Genomic DNA, 23,982 nt, shown 5'->3' with positions numbered 1-23,982 from the left:
CAGATAAAATCTTATACAACTCATTGGAACTTTCTCCTTAAGAAAAATAGTAGGATGTAAACAAAGTATTCCAGCTACAATACAACTCCCAAAACCATTCCACCAGTTCATAAAACTTGAAAAATATGTTCAGATTTGTGTACTTTGTAGCTCTAAAAAGATAAAAAGTAATTCAGAAAGAGAAATTAGGTCTTTATTCAAGTGTAAACAGTTTAATCTCCCATTATATTGAGTTTGACATTTCCTTGAGTATCATGAAGAGAGAGGTGTTGAAGTGTCCCAATAAAAAATAATTTAATTTTTTATTAGTTTTTTATGTTAAGTAAAGGTAGGTCTTTAAGTACAGACCAAATTTTTTTTGCATTAGTGATATAATAAAATATACACTGTGTGAGTCTTAACTCACACAGGTAGGTTGATTAAGATCAACCCACAATCAATGTTTCTTTAGATTAATAGTTACCACCATTAGATAGTTGAAATAATGACCACGAGAGAGTTAAATAAAAAACGTATTCTATTTTAATTACAAAATTTAAAAAAATGTCTTAACCCATTAAATAGTTATAAATAGCTTTCTTTGTAATAGTAAAAATTAATAAATTAAATATTCATAAATCTATGGTGATGATCATAAGGCCTATGATTGGATTTCCATCTTAGTATGATAGTTGTATATACGATGATTGCAAATGAATGAACTATAAATAAAAAAACAATGTAAAAAATCATAACAGTAAGCCTGTTGTCTTATACAGTACATACATTTTTTCCTAAACTCAATAATCAAATGTAAAAACTATTCTACAATCACATCACAGTAATTATCACAGGGATAAGAAATAAAAAATAAATAAATAAAAAACAAAACCTACCAGCAGATCTTAAAGTAGTAGCTCCTTCTGGATTTGTAGCTGTAATGCTAAGTGCATAAAATGCAGTAGCTCGAACAGAATACACTTGGGAGAAACGAACGGTATGAATCATCGCCATCGTAACACGATTATTTCTAGCCCATTTAGCCCCTTCTGGTGAACAGGAGATATGACCTAAAGCCCATAACGCAGCTTTCAACTGTAAAATTTCATCATCCGTACGACAATGACCGAGTATAACAGTCTGCAATAAAATATATAATAATCAATAATTAGTTGATAAAAGTTCAAAGATTAAAAATTACTACAAATGAAAAGTATATCTCCAAAAAAAAAAACTACAGAAATTGAATATCTATGTACAAGAGCAAGTATATTAGCTAAGTACATTTAGTTCATTAAACTAGATTAGGTTAGGTGTTCATTTACTGTCACTAAATGAATACAAAGGAAATGCATTCATGAAAGGAACGCAAAGGAATGAAAACTACTGAATGCAATGGATTGCTTTTTGTCAGTGATATGAAGTCAAGCATCATCTCGATGCTACTTATAGGCTTTCTGATTCAATCACTATGGTATAATGTCTTATTTTGGCGAATATCAAAAAACCTTTTGTTGTATATTTCATGACGTATGAAAATTCCAGTTTTCTTGCTATTTTCTAGTTTAGTTTTATTAAAGGATTTTTTTCTTTTGAAGTTTCCATATCAGGCCAACATTTTTTTGTTGTTTCTTGTTTTGTTTTACAAAAATCAGAATATATACGTTCAGATCAATTTTAACAATTTTCTCATTAAAATATTCAAATAAAATAATTTATAATTCTATTGGATTTGAATTTTTCCTTCAGTGATCACAATAGCTCACAGTAATTTTAACTATTCACTGTTTCACCTTTAGGTGTAAAATGAATAAAAACTGGACTTTCCTACAATGTAATCATCATCAACTTTAGTGAAAATATGTGAATTTAACATTTCTTTTCCATAGGAGTTAACAAATGTTTCCAGACTAAACTTGTTGCTTACTTTCTAGTTAAAAGTGATGAAAACTATCCCATCAATGGTAATTATCCAATTCAGAAATGAATTTCCAGTCATCCTTAGAATGCTTTACGAAAATTTTCAAATAATTCTCTTTAAAATGTCTTCAGTTAACATGAAATACAATAAGCACAACCTTTTTGAAAGTTTAAAGAACCAAGGATGTTTGTAAATACTGAGGTATGGCTTACATTCAACTCACAATTTCACCAACTTTAATTTGTTGATTATTGTGAACCATTTTTCTTTGCAACTTTTAATTATTTTGATGTGAAGAGAAGACGTATCTTTTTGTTCATCAAACGAATAAATCCTACCTTTATAAAAGTGACTAATCGATTCACATACGTTGCTTCCAGTCAAACAATTTTCTCCATATTGCAGTTGCAGTCTCTGAATAATCTGATGGTTTCACCCTCCCTGAATTTTGAAAATGTATCACTGCTCATATTTCTTCTTCGGTGCAATCAGACATAGTACCACTCCTTTTAAATCCATTTATAAATAAAACCAAAAACTGCTAAAAATGAAACAATACTTTCAATATATAAACTGTATGAAGTTATGATTTACCAGAACAATCAGTGTTGTGAGAAATATAATAAAAAGAGAAATAAAAATTTTCCTTTAGTTTTTAACTATCCCTTATATATAAAAAAATTACTATTTTAGTAACAGAATTTTATAATCTCAATCTTACATATTTAATTTTCAAATGGCTCTAATAATATTTACTATTTAATATTAATATTTATTTATTTAATATTCAAAGGCTGATTTAAAATATATATATACTCAATTTATTTAATATATGGCAACCATTTAGAAAACAAGATTGTTGGTTTTATTTTTCAGTAAAGGTAGAAACATGTTTTTTTTCATTAAACAATACAATCATTATAGTAATGCATAGTTTTATCATTTTAATTAATAGTGGAGAAACGACTGAATTTCCCCTTAAAACAGCTGGAAATCTCAACCAACTCTTAAAAACAAGTTCAGTCATTCACAAAAGCATGGAATACAGTACTGAACTCATTCTTGTCTATCTGACTTTTGATTAGGTTGATTTTATTGTGATACTGAAACAACCATTAGAAAAATTTATAGACAGACTTAAATGATAAAGCTCTGTTTTTACATACATTAAATTAAAAATTTCTATATTATCTTTAAACAAAAAGTTATTAATGCTACAAAACATTAAAATTGCACTATTGGAAACACTACCTTCTATGCTTATTTTTTTTGTAATTTTTATATTTTCTTTGAATGAATAGCAAAGCACAATAATAATGTGCAAAAAGAACAAGATTTAATAGTTATCAAGTACATTTTTTTTAATCACATTTTTCGTTAACATATAACTTCTAAGGCAATCAATCTTTTATCATCATATTTTTCAGCTGTATTAAATTTCTCTGACTGAGTATTTATCTTAATTATCTAGATATAAAAAAAAAAATAATAATAAATAATAAATTAAAACTAACTTTAATTAATTTTTGTATATTTTCATCTTGTTTTAATGTGTTAAACCCAGCTTCATGTTGGGTCAACTGTCCGTACAAGTGTGGTGGTAGAAAAACATCACTTGGTGAATGTTTGGCACCACTTATTCTAGCACAATACCGTCCATCTTCACCACGTTGATGAAGTGTCAATGAATCGCATAACTGGCTTTCAATAAGACATACATATCTGAAATAAAATATTGCAACAAATAAAAATAAATAACCCAAAAGATAGATGATATAAGATATTAGATAAGATAAACTTATTTTTGTAATCAGCAATAAGGAAATATCATTTATTGAATAACAAAAGGGGCAGATGGTTTGATATTTTTAAATATTCTTAATTATGTATAAGGGTCATTCAATAAACAAATATTTTTAGTAAAGGTAAAGCTTAATGCAGGCAATTGAAACTTTTTTAAATGATGGTTGGCAATCTTGGGAAGTGTTAGTCAGTTGGTCGATTAATATTTACATAAACATAACCTCTAAAGTCTTAATTATGATGGCCTGTCTACTTTTTAAGAACGGCGTTCTGTGATCCAATTTTTACTTTCAGAAAGTGTACAACCATCAGAAATATTCCCTCAGATGAACAAACAATACAGCAGTAGTTGCATGAACTGTGTGACTTTTTACGCATTGGTGGAAAAATTTTAAAATGGCCGCAAAAGCATGGCTGACAAGCACAGTTCTGGGTGGCCAGAGAGAGTGTTGACTTTGGTGTTAGATTCTCGTATTGATTCACTTATCCAAGAAGACTAACGACTTACAGTTAAACAAATTGTTGAAAAATGTAATAAGAATTGTGCAAGGTAAGTTCCCAGAGAGCTTACTGTTCATCACAAAGCTGAGAGATTTCACTTTTGCACTGAACTCAAAAATTGTTTCAATAATAAAGGTGACACAATTTTGAACAGGATTTTAACCTATGATGAAACTTGGATACATCATTTTGAGCCGGAGTCCAAGCGTCAAAGCATGCAGTGAAAACACCCTGAATCACCTGTCCAAAAGAAATTCAAAACGCAACCATCAGCTGGTAAGGTCATGTTAACCATCTTTTGGAGTGCTTATGATCCGATTTTTCTTTGATTAATTGGAGGAGCAACACACTATCAACAGCTTATACTACTCAGCCATGATTGAGAACAAACTCGAAGAGGAAATGAAGAGGAAATGCCCAGGATGGTAGAGGAAAGGTGTGCTTCTTCTTCAAGACAACATTCAAACTCATACAGAACAACTGATGCTGAAAACTATTGGCAAAGTGGGTTGGAAGCTCTTATCTGTTTGGTCTGATGAAAGAAGCTTTGCACTGGATCAAATTCAACAACAACGAAGAGATAAAGAAAAAAGTACAAAACTGGCTTCGAGATCAAGGTAGAGAATTCTTCGTTGAGGGAACAAGAAGAAATGCAAAAAGATTGGAAAAGTGCAGAGAAGTTGGTAGGGATTACATGGAAAAGTAGACAAAAAATTGTATTTATTTAATAAACCATTTTTGCTGTACAGTTATTTGTATGTTTAATTATTGAATAACCATCATTAAACATTTATTTTATCTAAATTTTTTTTATCAAAGAAGGTATTTCTATGGTAAACACTTATTCTTTATGTCTTTCTTGAAATAAACTTTTATCTTATTATAATCTACACTAAAAGCGAGATGACTAGTCCATGTGCAGAGTATACTTATAATCTATAGTTAACTTAAATTGGATAATCTCTTCCACTGCTGACTTGAATAATCTAATTGTTAATGTATCACTTTTTAAAAATGTTACTTTTAATATCATTATTATTAATTTTGATTTATAAAATGTAGAAGTACATTTCTTTAGAGGTTTTAAATTGTTTTGTTTTATTCATTTACTATTTTTCATTGTCAATATTAATTTAAAATATAAATTTCCTTTTGCATTTATAATCTTTTTTCTTTTTCCTGTTTAGCCTCCGGTAACTAGCGTTTAGATAATTCTTCAGAGGATGAATGAGGATGATATGTGTGAGTGTAAATGAAGTGTAGTCTTGTACATTCTCAGTTCAACCATTCCTGAGATGTGTGGTTAATTGAAACCCAACCACCAAAGAACATCGGTATCCACGATCTAGTATTCAAATCCGTATAAAAATAACTGGCTTTACTAGGACTTGAACGCTGTAACTCTCGACTTCCAAATCAGCTGATTTGGGAAGACGCGTTAACCACTAGACCAACCCGATGGGTTTTGTATTTATATTCTACTTTTATTAATTCCCACGGTATCTACTTTAAATTAAAATTGACATCTAATATTTTATTTTTTATTTTTATTAAATGGTTTTTGAGTAATTTATATTGTTTTTAACTTCAATTAATGATATTACCTTTTTAAAAAAATGCAGTTTTTAATCAATGCAGCATTTACTAAAACCATGTTTTATGAAACTGATGAAATTATTCTGGTCGTTTCTAGTTAGGTATTTTTTTAATATCAGGCAAAAACTTATTAATATCATTATTTTAATAGTAATACATTTCAAATTCAATTTACATTATAGAGAAGAATATTTTATAATATTGCTACTACAAATATGTATCAAACCAAGTAGCCAATCACTGTTATATCAGTCTAGTTATATGGACAATCTATTTTGTAGGAACCAGATATGGAAGGTTTCACTGTATTTTTGTAGAAATACCTAAAATTTCACCAAATACAATTAATAAATTTAAATTAATGAACCACTCAAAACAGGTATTCCAGTCATTAACTGAACCTTAAAAGCAAGATTAATTTAAAGTTTAAGATAGTTAAACAAAAACATTGGTTTTGTAAACTAAAACTTGAATAAATTCATCGAAACATAATCAGTAAAAAACAAACTCATCTTTAGTAATCAAAACTAATTCTTCACCACTGGTACCATGACAAGATATAATTTTTGTTAGAGCCATGTTTTTGGAGTCATATTTTTAGTACGTGTGGGTGAACGAATCATATGACAATCAAGAATCTTACATTTTCAGTACGCTTTTATTTACTTAAGGCTGACAACCTTTTATTATGACACCTTTTGTGGCTTTGTGTTAGTTATATTACATAGGCTAGTGTGTAAAGCTAATTATAATCTGATACCTAAAGGTATATAGGGGATGACAGAACTGAAAATACTTGGTATTAAAATTTTATCAATACAGCTAGATTTTGATCCATCAATCTTCCACAGATAGAGGCATATTAGAAACAACTGCACCACTTCTCAATGAATGAACCATATAACTTTGTTTAATACTATTTTCTCTACAAAAAATCAAGATTATTTTGAATTTTGAACAAAAAAGATTTTAATTGTAAATAAAGTTTACTGCATACTTATAATTATAATGAGTAGCCCAACGTTCCAATTGTGTAGAAACAAAATTAGCTTCTTGTAAATACATAAAACCTTCATTAGTCGATAGAAAACGAATTAAAAGCAACAGACCACTATCACCAAGATGTAATAGAGATGGACGTAATTTAACAATAGCTTCCAAATATTCCTAGAAAGCACCACAACAAATAAAGAAAGCATTACAACAAATAACTACAAAATATAGTACATTAATAGTAACAATATATTTTAATAAAATTGATATGTTTGGCTGTTCAGATCATGCAGAACTATTAATTTTTTTAACAAACTAAACTAAATACTTATCAAAAAATAAGTCAGATGATAAATCAATGAAATCTCATTCACTGAATATGGTTATACTTATTCACAACAGTGATTGAAAGTAATAAGATGTAAGCTTATTACTTCCAAAAATTTGGTTTAGTTTGTAATTAAAAAATTACTAGTTTTAAAAAATTTTCAACATCAACAAATTATTCTATAAAAACAAAAAAAAAAAAAATTTTTGTGAGTTTTTAAGGTTTTTTTTTACAACTCATATACAAAAGTTTTATCTAGTTTCCAGAGTGACTGGAAATACCACATTTAAAATAAGCTGTGTATTTCATGATTTAAAATGATACAGTATACTGTTAGAAGAGAAACATAATTGTAAGGAATAATTACCCATACAATAATCTCAGGATTGGTAAAACCAGTCCTGGTAACATGACAGTTGATTTTAATATTGTACGCTACATCTAACTTCTGTCCCATGAACTAAGTAATAAAATAAAAACCAAAAAAAAATCACCTGATGGCCAGGAAAATATCACCAGTAGAGAATAGTAAAATTTTATCTGGTGCAATAAAAGGACTTAATATAGGAATGTGAAACGAAAAATAAATAATGCACAAAAAGAGATTCCTGATACAAAGTGAGACACAATAGTAAGATATATTACTTTTAAGGGCATTATTTATTATGCAATAAGACATTTTTTTAAACTAATTTATTCCAGTGGATGGGCGATTGAGTAATCTATCAATTTAGACGGGCGTATTTTTATCTCTTACTCTACTTCTCTCTTACCCTCACCCCTTCACTTCCTCTCTTTCTCAATCAGCTCTATCTTTATCAAGTCGCATGATTCAACAGAACTCGAGTCCCTTTACAAACATATATGGGCATGTACTATTCTTACACATATTTTCAGTGTTAAATATGTAATTTCAAACTTTGACCCCCTTTGGAGGGCTACCCTATGTTTCAATCAAAATTTCCCAAAAGACGACCTCCTAATTTTTTATGGAAAACCCAAATCAGGTTTCTAAACTCAAAGGTAAGTAGCTGGATTCATCCAAACTGAATCAGTAGATTACTCAGCATCAAATTTTTTTAATTTAAAAATTAATATAAAATTATTTTATTTGAAATTATGCAATAATCAAGTTCATTTAAATTATTTTTACTTTTGTTTCTAAGACAATTTCACCACTTAAATAAGACAGTTGTGGTTACCTTACAGTCACAAGCTTCATCAAAAGCGAGTATTGCAGCATTGACAACAGCTCTATCTTCATCATACAGTCGACCTACTAAAAGTTCGACCACCCAATCTATCATATCAGCATTATTATGTAGTGGAGTTCTCAATATGACATGTAATAATTTAGTACAATATAAACGGCATGATAAATTCTGTGATGAAAGTGCTTTACTGATAATCTTTCTGTAACCAAAAAATAGAAAATAAATAATTATTTTTCAGTAATTATTATTTCTTATGTATAATAAAATGAGTAGAATACTAGATTAAATATGCAATTAAAAGAATGAAATTTTTAAATACAATTCTAATCTATGCATCCATAAAGCAGTAATCAACAAAATTACTAATTCTGTAACTATTAGAATTGTTTGACTTGATTTTAAAAAAATTAATAAAAATTGTACATGAAAACACTTAAAAAAATAATTCACAACCAATTTTTCAAATTTCAATAAAAGTGTTGATGTAGTAAGATGAATTAAGTGCCATTATCTTATGGTTATAAATGGAAAACAAGTTACATCTGACAGGATATAAAAACTTCTAAAAATATCAAACATACCATGCCCGGCTTACTTATATTCAGATTGTTCACCATACAAACTGGCTGCAAATTGAGTGTCATTACAGAAAATAATTCTCACCTCTTCCTCTTGTATTCTAGATGGTTTATGCATGTCATTCATAAGAAGACTGACACAAATAGTGTAAAAGTAATTAAAAATGAGAAAACTGGATTGTGTATTTTGAATTACACATATTCAACCAATAAAAATTACACAAATTAAAGAATTTTTTTTAATTCATCCTTAAAAAATTTCTTTAAATTTTTAATAGTTCAATTTTTTATTTTTTTTATTATCTTTGAGCTCATATCACATTCATACAAGCATAATTTCTCAAAAAAAAGAAAAAAAAAGAATATACAGTGTATAAATTAACAAAAGTTGAAGTAAAATGTATCCTTTATAAGAGGGTAAAATTTATTTCTTACAACTTATGGTGCCATAATACATAGAATTTCACATCCTTCAAAGTAACATCTTGAAAATTGAAAAGTGTAAAATAAGATAAAAGTCTAGGCCTAAACCATGTTAATAAATTATCTACCATAAATCACCATACTAATTAAATGGTATTGGTGCAGTCTCCCTATAAATTGCTAGCATTAATCTATTAACTGCCAAACCCAGGTTAACTTGATCATATTTTGCCAAACCCAATTATCTCTTACATTTAATGGCAACACGAATACCTGCCTAGAAGTATAACCAACTAGATTTTATAACTACGATTAAAGTAATGTTATTTTTTAAATATATGAATCAAACAAGTTCATATCAGCTATTCACTAAACCTTCAGTGCGTGTAGAAGCAAATATGGCATTGTCTAATGATCACATATTATTGAAGATAAAGAAATGGACCTTTTTTTTGGTAAGAGAAATAGCTGTGCTCGTGATGAAAAAATTAATGCAATATTTAACAGTCACCTACAAAATAAAGCTGATGAGGAAAGTAAATCAAACAGCTCTGACTAAGCGTAAACAAATTACTTGTAACACATATTGCAATTTTAAGTACTTTCTTAATTTTGCTTGGAACAAATTAAAGCTAATCATAATTAAAGAATTAAGCTTACCAAAATCATTATGGTTTTAAATACCTTAAATTAGGATTTAAAAAAGCTGGTCCTGGAGATAAACAGATAAAAAGAAAGCCGACAATTAAAGGATTAATTTGTAAAAAATAATAAATAAAACTATCACGAAATTTTATAAAATGATTAAAAATTAAGCTATCAAAATATAGAAATGATCTCTAGTTATCACAACATAAAACAGTGATAAGTTATCATTTCCTACTCAAAAGAAAACATGACAGAGAGTGAATCACTATGTTAACGAGTTAAAACATAGTCATAAAGTAAGGGTCATCAGCTTATATTTAAATACTAGCAGGTCTGAACACAATTTCACACATGCAGGACTATATATGGCTATTTACGAAGCCACTGCAAATGTTATTTTGATTCAGTAGTCGTTTGCCTGCCGATTAATGCAGATCGCAATGTCTGCGACAATAATTTCTCCCTCCAGTTATGAAGTGCACGCTGTGATTCGATTTTTGTGTACAAAAAGGGTCTTCAGCTGCTGAAATTCATCGGGAGTTGTGTCTAGAGTATGGCCTTACAGAAATGAGTGAAGGAAAGTTTAGACAATAGTGTCGAGACTTTAAAAATGGTCGCACAAATTTGCATGACAAAGAGCGGAGTGGCAGGTCCAGTATTCAGACCAATGAAATCATTGAACAAGTGAACCGAAAACTGTGATATGATTGGCAATTGATGATTAGTGTTCTGGCTGATGACTTTCCACATGTTGGACGCACCTCTATCTACATGTTGTCACAGAAAAGCTTGGATATCACAAATTGTGTACAAGGTAGATACCAAAAATGCTCATCAACCAACACAAAGAGCAAAGAATGTGCGGTGGGAGAGCGTTTTTGGACCGCTATCGACAATATCGATGGAGATGATTTGTTTTCCCAGATTGTTACAGGTGACAAGATGTGGATGTCCTACACCGACGCAGAATCGAAACAAGTCAGTGCAGTTGAACAGCTGCCCATCTCCTGCCTGCAGAGGAGGCTTTACAGCCTCATGATGGAAGCATGGCAGCAAGAATGGCACGATACGACTAAGGGAAGATCCTTGTATAAGTTTATACAGGATTTGGGGGGATGGTATGACTCTCTTTCGTTTTTAAGGGCAGTGGGAGCCCGAATGCTTTTTAACCATGTAAATTTAAACCAATATTTGTTTCGATACCGCCTGGAAGCTGATAAGCTGTGCGTCTGCAGGGAGTCCAGTCGAATGAACACATGATGTTCGAGTGCCCAGCTCTTGGGAGGGCCAGAACTCAGGCCACCTTGGAACTTAGAGGTCAAGGGGAAGACTGGCCACTCACAAGTGGTGAGTCAATGTGCAAAAGCTGCATTGTCGGACCATGTGGGGGTTGCTTTGTTCAACCGACATCAGTAGTTTACTTAAGGGAAAAAGACTCCTACTGCGCTGTTGTAGGAAGCTAACCGAGAGATATGGCTGGTTACTAGCCAGATTAAGGCTCCAAGCGCTTTAATGATGGACAGGTACTTGCTGGCATTCAGCGGCCTGGGCATGGCAGCGAATTGCTGTCTTTGACGAGATAAATTTAATTATTGATAGTCATACATGATTTAGTAGTTGGCGGAGTGTGCCTATCCATTTTACTGATATATGACAAGTGGGCAGTGGGACACAAAAGCGAGTGGTGTGTGATACCATGCTTATTCTGCTTACGCTTTTAGGTTAGCTCTAGGAACTAGTTAGAACACTGGTCACAAAACTGTTTCAATGCTCAGTAGCTGTTTGTGGCACAGACATTCGGTCTTATGCTTTAGGGTGACCAAATGGGGTGGTGGCCGAAAAAATGCCAAGCAAACCAAAACAGTCAATGTAATGGCACAATTCAAGTTCCCCAAAACTGAAGAAGTTTAAGCAACCTTCATACTTGAGTCAAAAAATGTTAGCTACTGTTTTTGGGGGCAAAAAGGGCATCATTTTCATTTATTTCATGAAACATCAATCAACAATTACAGCTGATGTGTACAGAAAAACGCTCACCAAACTGAGATGTGTGAACAAAAAATGACAGTGTGGGAAACTGTCATTCAGCATAATCCTCTTTCACAACAACCCATGTCCTCACACCTCTGCCTAAACCAAGAAGATTCAAGATTTTTGTTCGGAACCTTTTGACCACCCTACCACCCACCATATAGTCCCAACCTTACACCTAGCGACTACTTCCTCTTCTTGTATTCGAAGAAGTGGGTTGGTGGACAACGATTTGAAGACTACAAGGAACTCAAGACTGCCATTGTCAACTGGTTCAATTCCCAGGCGGCAAACTTTTATGCAGGGGATTAAAGAAACTGGTACAGCGTTAAGAAAAGTGCTTAGAACTGAATGGCGATTATGAGGAAAAGTGAAGTAGACATATAGTAAACTAAAACTGTAAGTAAAAACCTCTTCTCATGAGTTAATTTTTTTAATGACCAAACGGTCCTTACTTTATGAATATGCCTCGTAGATTCTGTAACAATACATACAGTCAGTACAGTGCAGAAGTATTAATCCAAAGATTATGAATTCAAATCTCAGTCAGACCTTAGACAATTTTTGTACCTTAATAACTAAATGGTTAATCAACCAAGCCAAGTTACAGATCCATCATGACATTTAAAGTAAGTAAGAAGCAGTCAGCCATGGTATTAACATGTGTGCTGTTACCATGTGAAATAACATAACCCTGTTATGTTATTTGTGTTAGTTATATCAGTAATTTATCTTTTTAGGAAGAGAGCCTTAGGTTCTGCAGATAACATCTTCCAATCTTAATTATGAACAGAATAACACTTATATCTCTGAGTTTAATAATTTTGTCTATTATTAACTAAATAATAATCCCATAAAAGTTAATAAGAACCAAGAAATAAATACAAATAAAACAAAGAAAGACATAAATTTATGCATAAGGGAACAAAATATAAAATTAATAATAATAATAAATTTTACCTGGCTAAAGTATCAGATGTGTAGTCAAGTACAGAAACAATTATCTTGACGTAACATTCATGATTAGTTGTGGACACTAAATCATACAACCTGGAAAAATCCACACACAAGTATAAAATATTATGACAGATTAGTCCAATATTTCAAGTGTTTTCAGATATCTAGTGGAGCTTTATTGATTGTGGGCAAGAAAAAAAATAGCAAATAATGGTAAAAAATTAAAAATGCAGCAATGTTTTAAGAAGACAACTCTTGAAAGTCAGGCAGATGATGTGAAATGAAACAAGTTTAAGTGTATTTTATTCATTCAAACTAAGATGGAAATAAATTTTTAAATTATTTATTTAACTGATAATACGATTAAATTTAATATCGTAAAATAAAGTTTTATAGGTATAAAAAAAAGAAAAAGATTTTTATAAACTACATTTACAAAGTTCATTTATGTAATATAATGGTAATAAAGATTAAATTAAATAAATAAATCTTAATTCTGGTCAGAACATAAAAATACAATACATTACATAAATCTCATCAATGTAAGATATAATATAAAATCAAAATTTAAGATAAAAAAAATAAACGTTTAAAGTCCATATGAATAATTTAAACACAAGCACATGAATTAATGTTAAGATAAATACATTAAATTTAAAAATTACTATAAAATAATTCACAATTCAGTAGCCACTGAAAATGTCAAAGCACATTTTTAAATACGTTATAGAGTAATGTTTTCATAAAAATGTTTTTAATTTACTTTAAATAATTGGTGAGAAGACTTTTGAAATAGTTCAGCGATTTATTAAAAATGGTATGGAAGCAAAATAAGACTCTTTCTTGCAAGCTGAAGAAGTATTGTTTTGAATTATAAAAACACAGTTCCATTGTCTGGTTTGGTAAAGATGGAGAATCGTATTTCATAAAAATAACTGATCATTCTTTTTACCAAAGATTGTATATTCATAAATATAGATGCAAGTATAAGAAACATATTAAATTTTCTGAATATAGGACTACACAATTCATCCTTATGAGTGCCGAATAATGATCGACAACAAATTTTTTTATTTTAAAAACTCATTCTTACTTTTTGAGGGAGCCTCAAGAGATGACATTATACTTCATACATGAATATATGTAGGCATAATAAATATTTAATAATGATGACAACTTGGTGCAAATAACTGTAGGCAGCTCCTCGATATCATAACTACTAAGAAGAAAAAATCCCTTCATTTCTATACAGAAGTCGGGTAGTTATAATGGAAAAAGTGTTAACCCAATTACTGGAATCGCGAGATAAATGAATAATATTTTTTCAGGATAAATAAACACCATTCTCAATGTTTTTACAGAATAATGAGTATATATTGCTGTTAGCTTACTTAGCTGATGTATTTTCGCATTTTAAGAACTTAAATGTGAATTTATAAGGATGTGATAAACATATTTTATTAATGACAGACAAAGTTCATGCTTTCATTAAGAAGCTTCATATCTGGATTATTTGCCTTCAGAACAAAAATTCTGTTATATTTCCAATCACTTCTGATTACATTGAGAAAAATTTAAATGAAGAAGACACTATTATTCACCGCAATTTAGATAGCATGAATTTTCATTTGCATGAGCTTTGGAAGTAGGAGTACTTCCTGCAAGATAAAAAAGATTTCTCAAAGTGATGGGTACTGAATCCATTTAATGAAAACGTTGTTGCAGCTGCTAAGTTACCAGTTGAGATTCACAACCAACTCATCAAAATGTCTGCTGATAAAACATTACAACTAAATTTGCATCTGAAGATTTAGATACGTTTTAGCTTGCTTGTAGAAGTATGGAAATTTAGTCACAAAAGCATTGAAAATATTAATCACATTCGCCACATCTGTTTTTGTGGTAAGTTTGGACCTTTAACATCTTGTTAGTTGCACCGAACATCATGACCTAGGACAAGTTTAGTTAGTTGCGCCAAACACCATAACAAAGGCTAAGAGTTTAGTTTTCTTTAGTGCCTTTGTTAGTTGCATCAAACACTATGATGTATGGTGTGATCATACATTATGAAATGTTTTAATTTGATATTTTAGGTTTCTTGTACCCCACCAAGGGAACAAAGGCCAAATTTTCCACAGAACCGTTCATAGGTTTTTTTTTTGTATGGATTTGTTAATTGCACTGTGTGCTTGACTTGCATTTTGGACTTGTGTAGTTGCATTGAACAGGGTCAAAAGCCAACTTTATAACAGAATCATCAGTAGAATAGGGATGCATCTTCATGGCCAGTTCAAGGTCACAATGCTGCAGCAGGGGCCCAGACACCTCAGATGTGACACTACAGGCGGAGTGCCTTGAAACAGTTTATCTGCCTAGATCTAGATCTAAATCTTGTACCTTACAAAGATCCGATGTTAGGATATATCATGGTTATGTGACATCAGAGGTGTGTGTTAGATCAGAATCTCTCTTATGTAGGTTCAATTTCAGCATAGAATTTAATGATCTAAATTTCATATTTTATTAGGTCTGATGTTAGGACATCTCAAGGTCATGTGATGTCGAGCATTTTTCGCCTGCAGCCGGGACTAGAGATGAGGTATTTTACTGGCCTCGTGAGATAAGGTATGAAAACAGGTGTCTGTCTGTTGGTATAGCCGGTCAAGTTGCACAACATTAGACTGGTAGTGGTTGCCAAGCAGTATCGGCTTAGTGTTGGCTTTTCTTTCTTTTCTTTTCTTTTTTCCTGTTTAGCCTCCGGTAACTACCATTTAGATAATTCTTCAGAGGATGAATGAGGATGATATGTATGAGTGTGAATGAAGTGTAGTCTTGTACATTCTCAGTTCGACCATACCTGAGATGTGTGGTTAATTGAAACCCAACCACCAAAGAACACCGGTATCCACGATCTAGTATTCAAGTCCGTGTAAAAATAGCTGGCTTTACTAGGACTTGAACGCTGGAACTCTCGACTTCCAAATCGGCTGATTTGGGAAGACGCGTTCACCACTAGACCAACCCGGTGGGTTGGCTTAGTGTTAGCTGGCAAGGCTTATCCGCACTCCTATAACAGCAATACCTTTTATGCGCTGGCATCATTAACTAGCAAGTTTAGGATGATGGTAGTTGGACTTAATTACAATGACCAACACAAAAGAAATCTGTCAGCTATTTAATGCCAAACAGTCTTGTAGACAGACATTAAAGCTAAGCAAATTGGAATTGAAAGAGGAATATGCTGTTACAAAAAGTTAACACTAGATACGGACGGGTATTCGTTGCAATCTTATCAAATAACCAAAATGAATTCAAATGCATCTTGACAAACCATTATGTGACTTGATTTACTGTTTACCAGCTGGAAGAAATACCAGAGTTAAAAGTAAAACTAGTATATACAGGAAAGATTAATGGAAGATATGATATCGAATTGTTACAGAGTGAATGAATAGTATGTAATGTATCTTTGTTTGTATAAATATAAATAAATATTTATAACTAAAATATATCTGTTTTATTTATTTTAGTTTACCTATCCTAAATCAGTTAGAAATGTGTCAGAGCTTTTGCCAGGTGTACAGGAGAAGAATGGATAGCCATAACTGCGTTACGGTAAGTAAAAATTTCATGTGGTCTTGCTGTGAAGTCTGCAAAGAGGATGAAGCCACTTATATAAAAAGCCCTAAATTTATTAGCGAAATAGAAAACCGAAATAAAATGCTAGTTGATGATTATGAGGGAGGTTAAATACTTGTATATTTTTTATCTCTTGACTGTCTACTTAAGCAATTAATAGTACAGAAATATAGTAATAATTCACAGATTGTGTGATCTGTAGATGGTATCTTTATATATGAACTTCATTTCTATGGTTTTAAACCGCTGCTATTTCTCATCTGTATAGGTATTAGCATAGTTAATCAGAACAAATACATCAAACTGTCCTCCATCGAAGTAATCTTCTTTAGTTGCTAACAGAGAACGTCCATGTCGAGTCCTTACTGCTATCATTTGCTAAGATTAAGTATGGCTCATTGACAATCAATTCATTAGATTTCTCGTCAGTAAACCTTTCTTTAATTTAGCGATAGCAACAAAACGACTCACAAAATCTCACTTTAGATCAGCCATTACAATCACATTAGCAACAATCATTTAGCTAAACTTTTTCGTCCGTAAACGTGGTTTTACCTTGCTTTTTTTCTTAACGATTGCATCAGAACTGCTAGAGAAGTCTATCACTTTTAGATCACTAATTGTATTCATCTTATTATACTCCTACAATATGCAACATGTATTATGTATACATAACAGTATTCAAGTTACGTTACATCGAGGTAAAGCATGAGAGGTCATACTGGCATGACACTATCTGATCCTACTTCATAGGCTGGACCTCATCAGTCAAAGGCGCTTACCCCAAGACCGTTTTGTAGATCAATACACAGTAAGCTGTAATATTCACAGTTATAGTGATCTATATATCAGTCACCATTGATCTCAAAGGTGACTTTTAAATCGATAGGACCCAATTTCAGCGATTTGATTTTGTGAGAGCAATCAGCCATGTACAGAGGTACATCCTTTCTGAATCTGCATAATTGTATGCAGGTTCACTTTCTTCTCTGCTGTAATACGATCTTCGGAAATCTATTAACATCCTGTACATCTTACTAGTGTCGCCTTTTAAGTCATTGTAAAGATAGTCAACTGAATTGAGTGACTTTCAAGTTTTTTAAATTGCAAGAGTCAAATTTTGATTTCTCTTTGGTCACTTGGTTTTTCCTATCTGTCTGGAAATCCCGTATTACATATCTCAGTTTCTTCTCTTGTGACGTAGTCTGCACTGTCCATGTATTGGTATCGCTTTGAGTAACACCTGACCACTCATGTGTATCCCAAGTGTGGAAACCGATCATCAGTTTCTTGTTCAATTCCAGCAGTGTGTTCAAGATGATGGCCACTCTTAATCCTAGCATTACATACGGAATTATCCAAGAGACTCTTGTGATCGATATTTCAGTTTCATGATTCGCTTCGGTATAAACTACCGTATTCGCATCATTATTGGCTCTTATCAGTACCAACTCCTGTTTCACTCTAGTTATGACTCGCTTGTAATCTTCAGCAAAACCTATGAAAATCTCCAGCGGTATACAGAGACTACACTTTCTAGAAATATGTTGTCATTACCAAATACCCAGCTGACATTTTTGACCGCTTTTCTGTGACTGTCTCTCAATGACAGAATATTCTTTATGAAGCTAATTACTCCTAAATTCTTAACCCTTGTGATTTCTATCCTATTCAATTTGTAACGGATCTCGCTGAAGAGGAAAGCGAACATGTTGTTCACAAACTTAGTTTTAGTGGCTTTCCTGTTATTTGCACCAGGTGGGTTCTATCAAGAATTGTCTACAATCTTTTAAAATTATAGACCTGGAGCTATAATGCAGAAATGTTTTTAAAGATTTTTATTTTCTTATTTTACGCTTTATTGAAAGGACTGCTAGATTTAGAGAAAACTTTACTGGAGCAAATTTGTTAAGCTTGACCAATATTTGAATATTATAGAAATTCTTTTCTTAAAATTTATTTCCCACCTCTCAAAAACATATATTTTGTTTTTTCTGGAAAAAAAAATTCTTTTAATTTGTATTACTAATGGTTGGGAAAATCATACAATACTTTGCCAGATTTTTTCAAATACTTTAGAAAATACAGACAATAACAAAATAGGCTAATAATTATTTATTTACAGCAAACCACAAATAATTATTTAACATTTCTCATCATTATGATCCAGTTATAAATCAAATTCAAAAAAAGTTTGATTGGATTTTGGTTTTTAAAGTTACATTATTAGTGTTAAAATTTGAATATTTGAAGTTCAAAGGGAACATTTTCATTTAAATATAATTTGTTAAAATAATATTGCATCAAAAGCACTTTTCCACTGTATAAATAATTTCCATGAACGGAGTTTCTGTCATAAGAAATGAAATTTGATGTTATGTTTTGTACTTTTCAAACCAACAGAGGATAATTCTTTTTAAATTTTTGGATGTAATTCAGAAATTAAGATTACTTTTACAATCATTTTTGTTTCATAAAAAAATTTTTAATCTGATGTGTTAATTTGCTTAATTTTAAATAGTTTTCATCGAAAACTCAAATTTTATAAGTTCTCAATAAATACACAATGTACTGTTTAATCAGTACTGTACTCATATGACACAAAATGATGGTAGATATATCCTAAGTACATTTTGACTTGATATTTAGACTCCCACACAGTCAACATTTATCACTTTTAAAAAACCTATTTTAAATTCAACCGTTAATGATAATTAGAGGTTGATAATAGCACAGATGATGGTATCACGATCCTGACAGTCTGGTTGTATGATCATGAGTTCTTATTAATAAATAATAAGAATATGCTCAAGATCGATAGAAATATGGGTTGTGTGATCAAGTAAAAATCTTTAATACATTTACCAATAACCAATGCAAACATTAATGATGAGTGATGACTTAAAAAATTGCCTTTATTTATAAAAATCTGATGTGGGCACTTCCTTGTGCGCCTACTAAATTATACATATACATTTTTTTTTAAATAAAAAGTACATAAAATTTTATTTTATTAATAACTTCTGATATTTTTTCATTTTTTTTTTATTGTTATTATTGGATTATTATTTATTGTAATTTTTTTTTACAATCAAAGGTTAATAATTATTAATAAATCAATATATTTAAATTAAAAAAAAAAAAGGTTAAAAAAAGGGAAATTAAGTCTGACTCGAATCGATGTGCCTTCCCCTTGATCCAAATATTTCATTAATTAAAATTTTATTTGGCTATAACTCTAGAACCAATGAAAATAAGTACCACTTATGATATATTGTTGAAAAGCTGTCAATGAGGGCTTATTACTGCAGTAAAGAAACAGTCCAAAATCCAAATCTTTTTTGGATCTTGGGCTTTTTTGGACACTCTTTCTTGGTTCAGTTGATTGCAATCAAAAAGGGAGGTGCACAACTAGATGTTCCAACAGTCCTAAATCCAAAATTTTAACATCCTACAGCTAATCGTTTTTGCATTATGCTATACATACGTATATACAGACGTCAGACCAAAACTAGTCAAAATGGATTCAGAGATGGTCAAAATGTATATTTTTGTTGACATCTGAAAACTGAAATTTTTCATGAACACAATACTTCCTTTACTTTGCATAATAAAGTAAAAATCAAATGGGATAAAAAATATTTAAATTCTATTTCTAACAAAATATTTTAAAAATATGATGCAAAGCAGTATTTTTTTTTTTTTAATTTTATGATAAATATTTTGACAAGCAACTGGTATTAAGTCGTTTGATATGTAATGATCTATTATTTTAATGGCAAAACATTATAAATATTTTTACAATTATAACTTCAAATATGCACAGAGATAAAAGTTTAAAAAATAAAAATATATTACTTACTGTTGCATAATACCAACTTTTTCAAGCACTTTATAACCAGCTGTTGTACGACTAAGATGACCAATATAAAAAAAATAGTCTCCAAGTAATGTGTTTAAAACATATTGCGGACTGAAGAGACAATCATGAGCAGATTTAGATGACAGCAGAGAACCAATTTCATTTGATATATCAGTTAATAAATCTATCAATAATTTTTCACATTCAGACTGCAAAACAGGGAAAATTAAAATACAAAAAATATCACATAATAATGTAGCTTTCTTTTACAAAATCTGAATAGTGAATAAGGTATTAAAATGAGACATTTGGAATATGTAACAAATAAATTGAAACAATAATGAATTTATATTTTTGAAGTACAGAAATCTATTTATTATTGTATATATAATAATTAAATTAACACGGCACAGCCAAACACTGGCTATACACAAGTTAAAAATAGATAGAACTTCATTGTATATCTAGTGGCAAGATAAAATGCCAACTTACACACGTTACAGTCGTGTTGGGCTATAACCACAAGATTGATGGTGAGACTAATGTTTTTTAATGTATCAGTGACTGTGTAACCTTATATGTGTAATTACAAATATATATTTTTAATTAAAAGTAAGTGCCATTCATTAAGATTGTTAAAAATAGCTACTGCATGTTAAAAGTAAAACTATTTACACAATTTCTTTTGCATTGTGTGTATATTTTAACAAACACACATGTGTACATATTTCTACATACATGTATGGAAATACTGAAATATTTTAAGCAAATTATTGATGTGCCAACTAATTTTAATTTTTAAAAAATATAGATTTTGAGAAATCAGGGGTGAAAACTAATAAATTAGGATAAAATCACTGTTTTTATGTTTGACATATAATAAATTTGTTAAAAATTTAAACAAAAGTTGTAAAGAATTTAATTTTGAACAAAATGGTATAAGATATGTTGGATAAAACAAAGAAAGAAAAGTTAGAAAAAATTGAATATTATTTATAAATAGTACAAAAGACCAAAGTGGATTATACATACCAGTTTATAATAAATGTTCAAAAATGAGCCCGCCATTTTCAACAAATTTCTTGGCACCCTTCTGTTTATCTTTTTATTTCTTCAGGGCTGTCCTTAAGTTCCTCAGCCAAACTATAATGCAGACAATTAATTCTTCACAAGATGTGGACCTCCATGGCCAATTCATTTCTCAGAGAAATGATTATACAAGTAAGTCCAATTAACAAGTGACGAAAAAGTATGGAGGTGTGCCATCGAGCTTTTAGTATACTTTGTGTCTCAACGCTAGAGAAACATCTTCAAGCAGCTGCGGCAATTCTTTTTGAAGAAAGTGCAAGTATACCTCAAGCATTTAAGTAGCCAGGTAATATGAATGGTCCAAACAGTTGATTGTGAAGAAAGCTGTACCATACATTAACACTACATCAGTACTGAAAATTGCTTTCCACAGTTACATGAGGAATTACTTCTGTCCATGTACGCTCATTGCATAAGTTGTTGAAGTCATCTCGAATGAAATTTGCCTTGTCGGTAAACAAAATATTCTTGTAGAGTTGTTGATTTGTATTCCACCAGTTGCAGAACTCCAAGCAAAGCTTGGTAGACAGAATTGATACACATTGCTGAATCCGATATTAGGTCATGTGCATCACATTTTCACAAGCGGAATTTTATTGAACAAAAATAAAAGCTTCATCAAAACATTTTATATTAGACAAGCCAACTGCCTGGGGAATTATTATGATAAAGGAAGGGTTAATTAAAATATTACAAAAATGTGCAGCAGAAGGTAAAAAGAAGAAGTGACAGAAAAACTAAAACTTAAAGATAAACTAAAACAAAGTGTAAACTATAAACTCAACAGTTCAGCTGTAAATGAAAGAGAATGGAGATGAAAACACAGTAGTGTTTATCTACAGTGTTAAAAAAATAAAGGTAACCATGTGATTGCTATAAAATAATTTAATAGTATCAACTACAACGCATGTAAATTAATTTCTTAAATAAATATTAAAATGTATTACCTACCTCTTCTGGACTTTGTAGTAAACAGTCAATGAGTTCAAATCCAGTTAATGTATATATATTGACAGCTCGTCTATCGATTCCAACATCAATCCTTGATAATTGTCGACTTTTTGGCAATAAAAATTGAACTAATTTACGTAAGAACTGCCGCTGACTTGACTCATAAAGGCAAGCTGCTTTACTCTGAAAATAAAAAAGGCCAGTTTCATAACTTAAGAATATCCTGACTTTTGATTGTTTTAATTATGCAAGAATAATTTGTTATGAAATAAAAATATACCAAAATAATAATAATCAAATGGCTTTTTGAAAAATTATATAGAAAACATCTTACATCACGACAATGTTAAAAAAAAACTAAGCAAAAAAAAAGCTCAGACTATATTTCTGCTCAACTGACCATCAGAGGAGTTGCAAAATAATGAAACCACAACTTATTAAATATCAGTAATAAAAAAAAAAATAATACAAAACAATTTTAGAATGAACAATGTAAACAGAAACATACTAAAAGATACAACATTAACAGGGGTTTAGTCCATTCTTTTTTATTTTATAAGATGAATCACATAATCCTATTCATTTATTATAGTAAAACAACAAGCTCAGTCACAAGTAAATTGATGTTTTGTAACACCAAAAAGAAGGAGCTAAGTCCACATGTCATTCTCTGTACTCTGAATATTTATCCTATTTTCATAAAGACCATCATTACTCATAATACAGTTTAATTTCAAGTCACCTTTCATACATCGACCTAGTTTGTTTTAGTTTAACTGTTACATTGTGAACATATGCTGCTATTTTTGCTGTAATTCAGTTTTGTTTTTGTAAATAATTTTAAATGTTTAATTGTTTTTATAATTTTTATTTTATAAGTAATATGAGTAACAGCTGTATCAGATTAACTTACATTAGTATAAAGAGTAAATTATCACTTCATAAGTTTAGCAATGATTACTGATGCCAATGAATTAAATGTTTTGCAGCTTTTAGCTGAAGGTGGAAAACATATCCTTAAACAATTTACGATAAGTAACACGATAAGTATTACAGTATTACGATAACAGTATCAATTACAGTATTAAGTATTATGATTACAGTATTAAGTTTTACGATAAGTAGCAATGACGAACAAATTTCTTATTTATGTCATCTAACAAGTATCGTTAGTCAGTGAAAACATAATCTGTTATGTAAAAGTTTAAGAGATACAAATGGTGATAAAAATAATATTTAACACGACAAAATTTTAAAGAGACTGAAGTCCACAAAACAGAATTTATTTCAATTTATGGAATATGCTGGATAAAACAGAATTTTTCAAAAATCAATTAAATTTACTGATATAATGAAAATATAGTACAATGAAAAGTGTTTAAATTGCAGTAACGTGTATAAAACATGTTACTGTTATGGTGAAACAGTTTAATTCAGGCAGAACAAGTATGACTGATCTCAATCGCTCT

General features: G+C 30.5%; 1 protein-coding gene across 1 annotated transcript in view; it reads right to left on the bottom strand.

The window, feature by feature from the left end:
- Positions 1–23,982, bottom strand: part of LOC142332053 (rapamycin-insensitive companion of mTOR-like) — a 91,197-nt gene that overhangs the window by 43,363 nt on the left and 23,852 nt on the right. The window contains exons 13-19 of the mRNA XM_075378224.1: positions 22,514–22,696; positions 20,474–20,682; positions 12,976–13,065; positions 8,324–8,534; positions 6,798–6,967; positions 3,415–3,622; positions 876–1,119 (exon numbers count right to left, since the gene is read on the bottom strand). Coding sequence (XP_075234339.1) covers positions 876–1,119; positions 3,415–3,622; positions 6,798–6,967; positions 8,324–8,534; positions 12,976–13,065; positions 20,474–20,682; positions 22,514–22,696 — 1,315 coding nt within the window. The remainder of the gene's footprint in view (positions 1–875; positions 1,120–3,414; positions 3,623–6,797; positions 6,968–8,323; positions 8,535–12,975; positions 13,066–20,473; positions 20,683–22,513; positions 22,697–23,982) is intronic.

Source organism: Lycorma delicatula, chromosome 11 (genome assembly GCF_047948215.1).
Source record: "Lycorma delicatula isolate Av1 chromosome 11, ASM4794821v1, whole genome shotgun sequence".
Taxonomy (NCBI): domain Eukaryota; kingdom Metazoa; phylum Arthropoda; class Insecta; order Hemiptera; family Fulgoridae; genus Lycorma; species Lycorma delicatula.
Note: the sequence above shows the minus strand (reverse complement) of the source record. Positions and strands in the feature narration are given on the sequence as shown.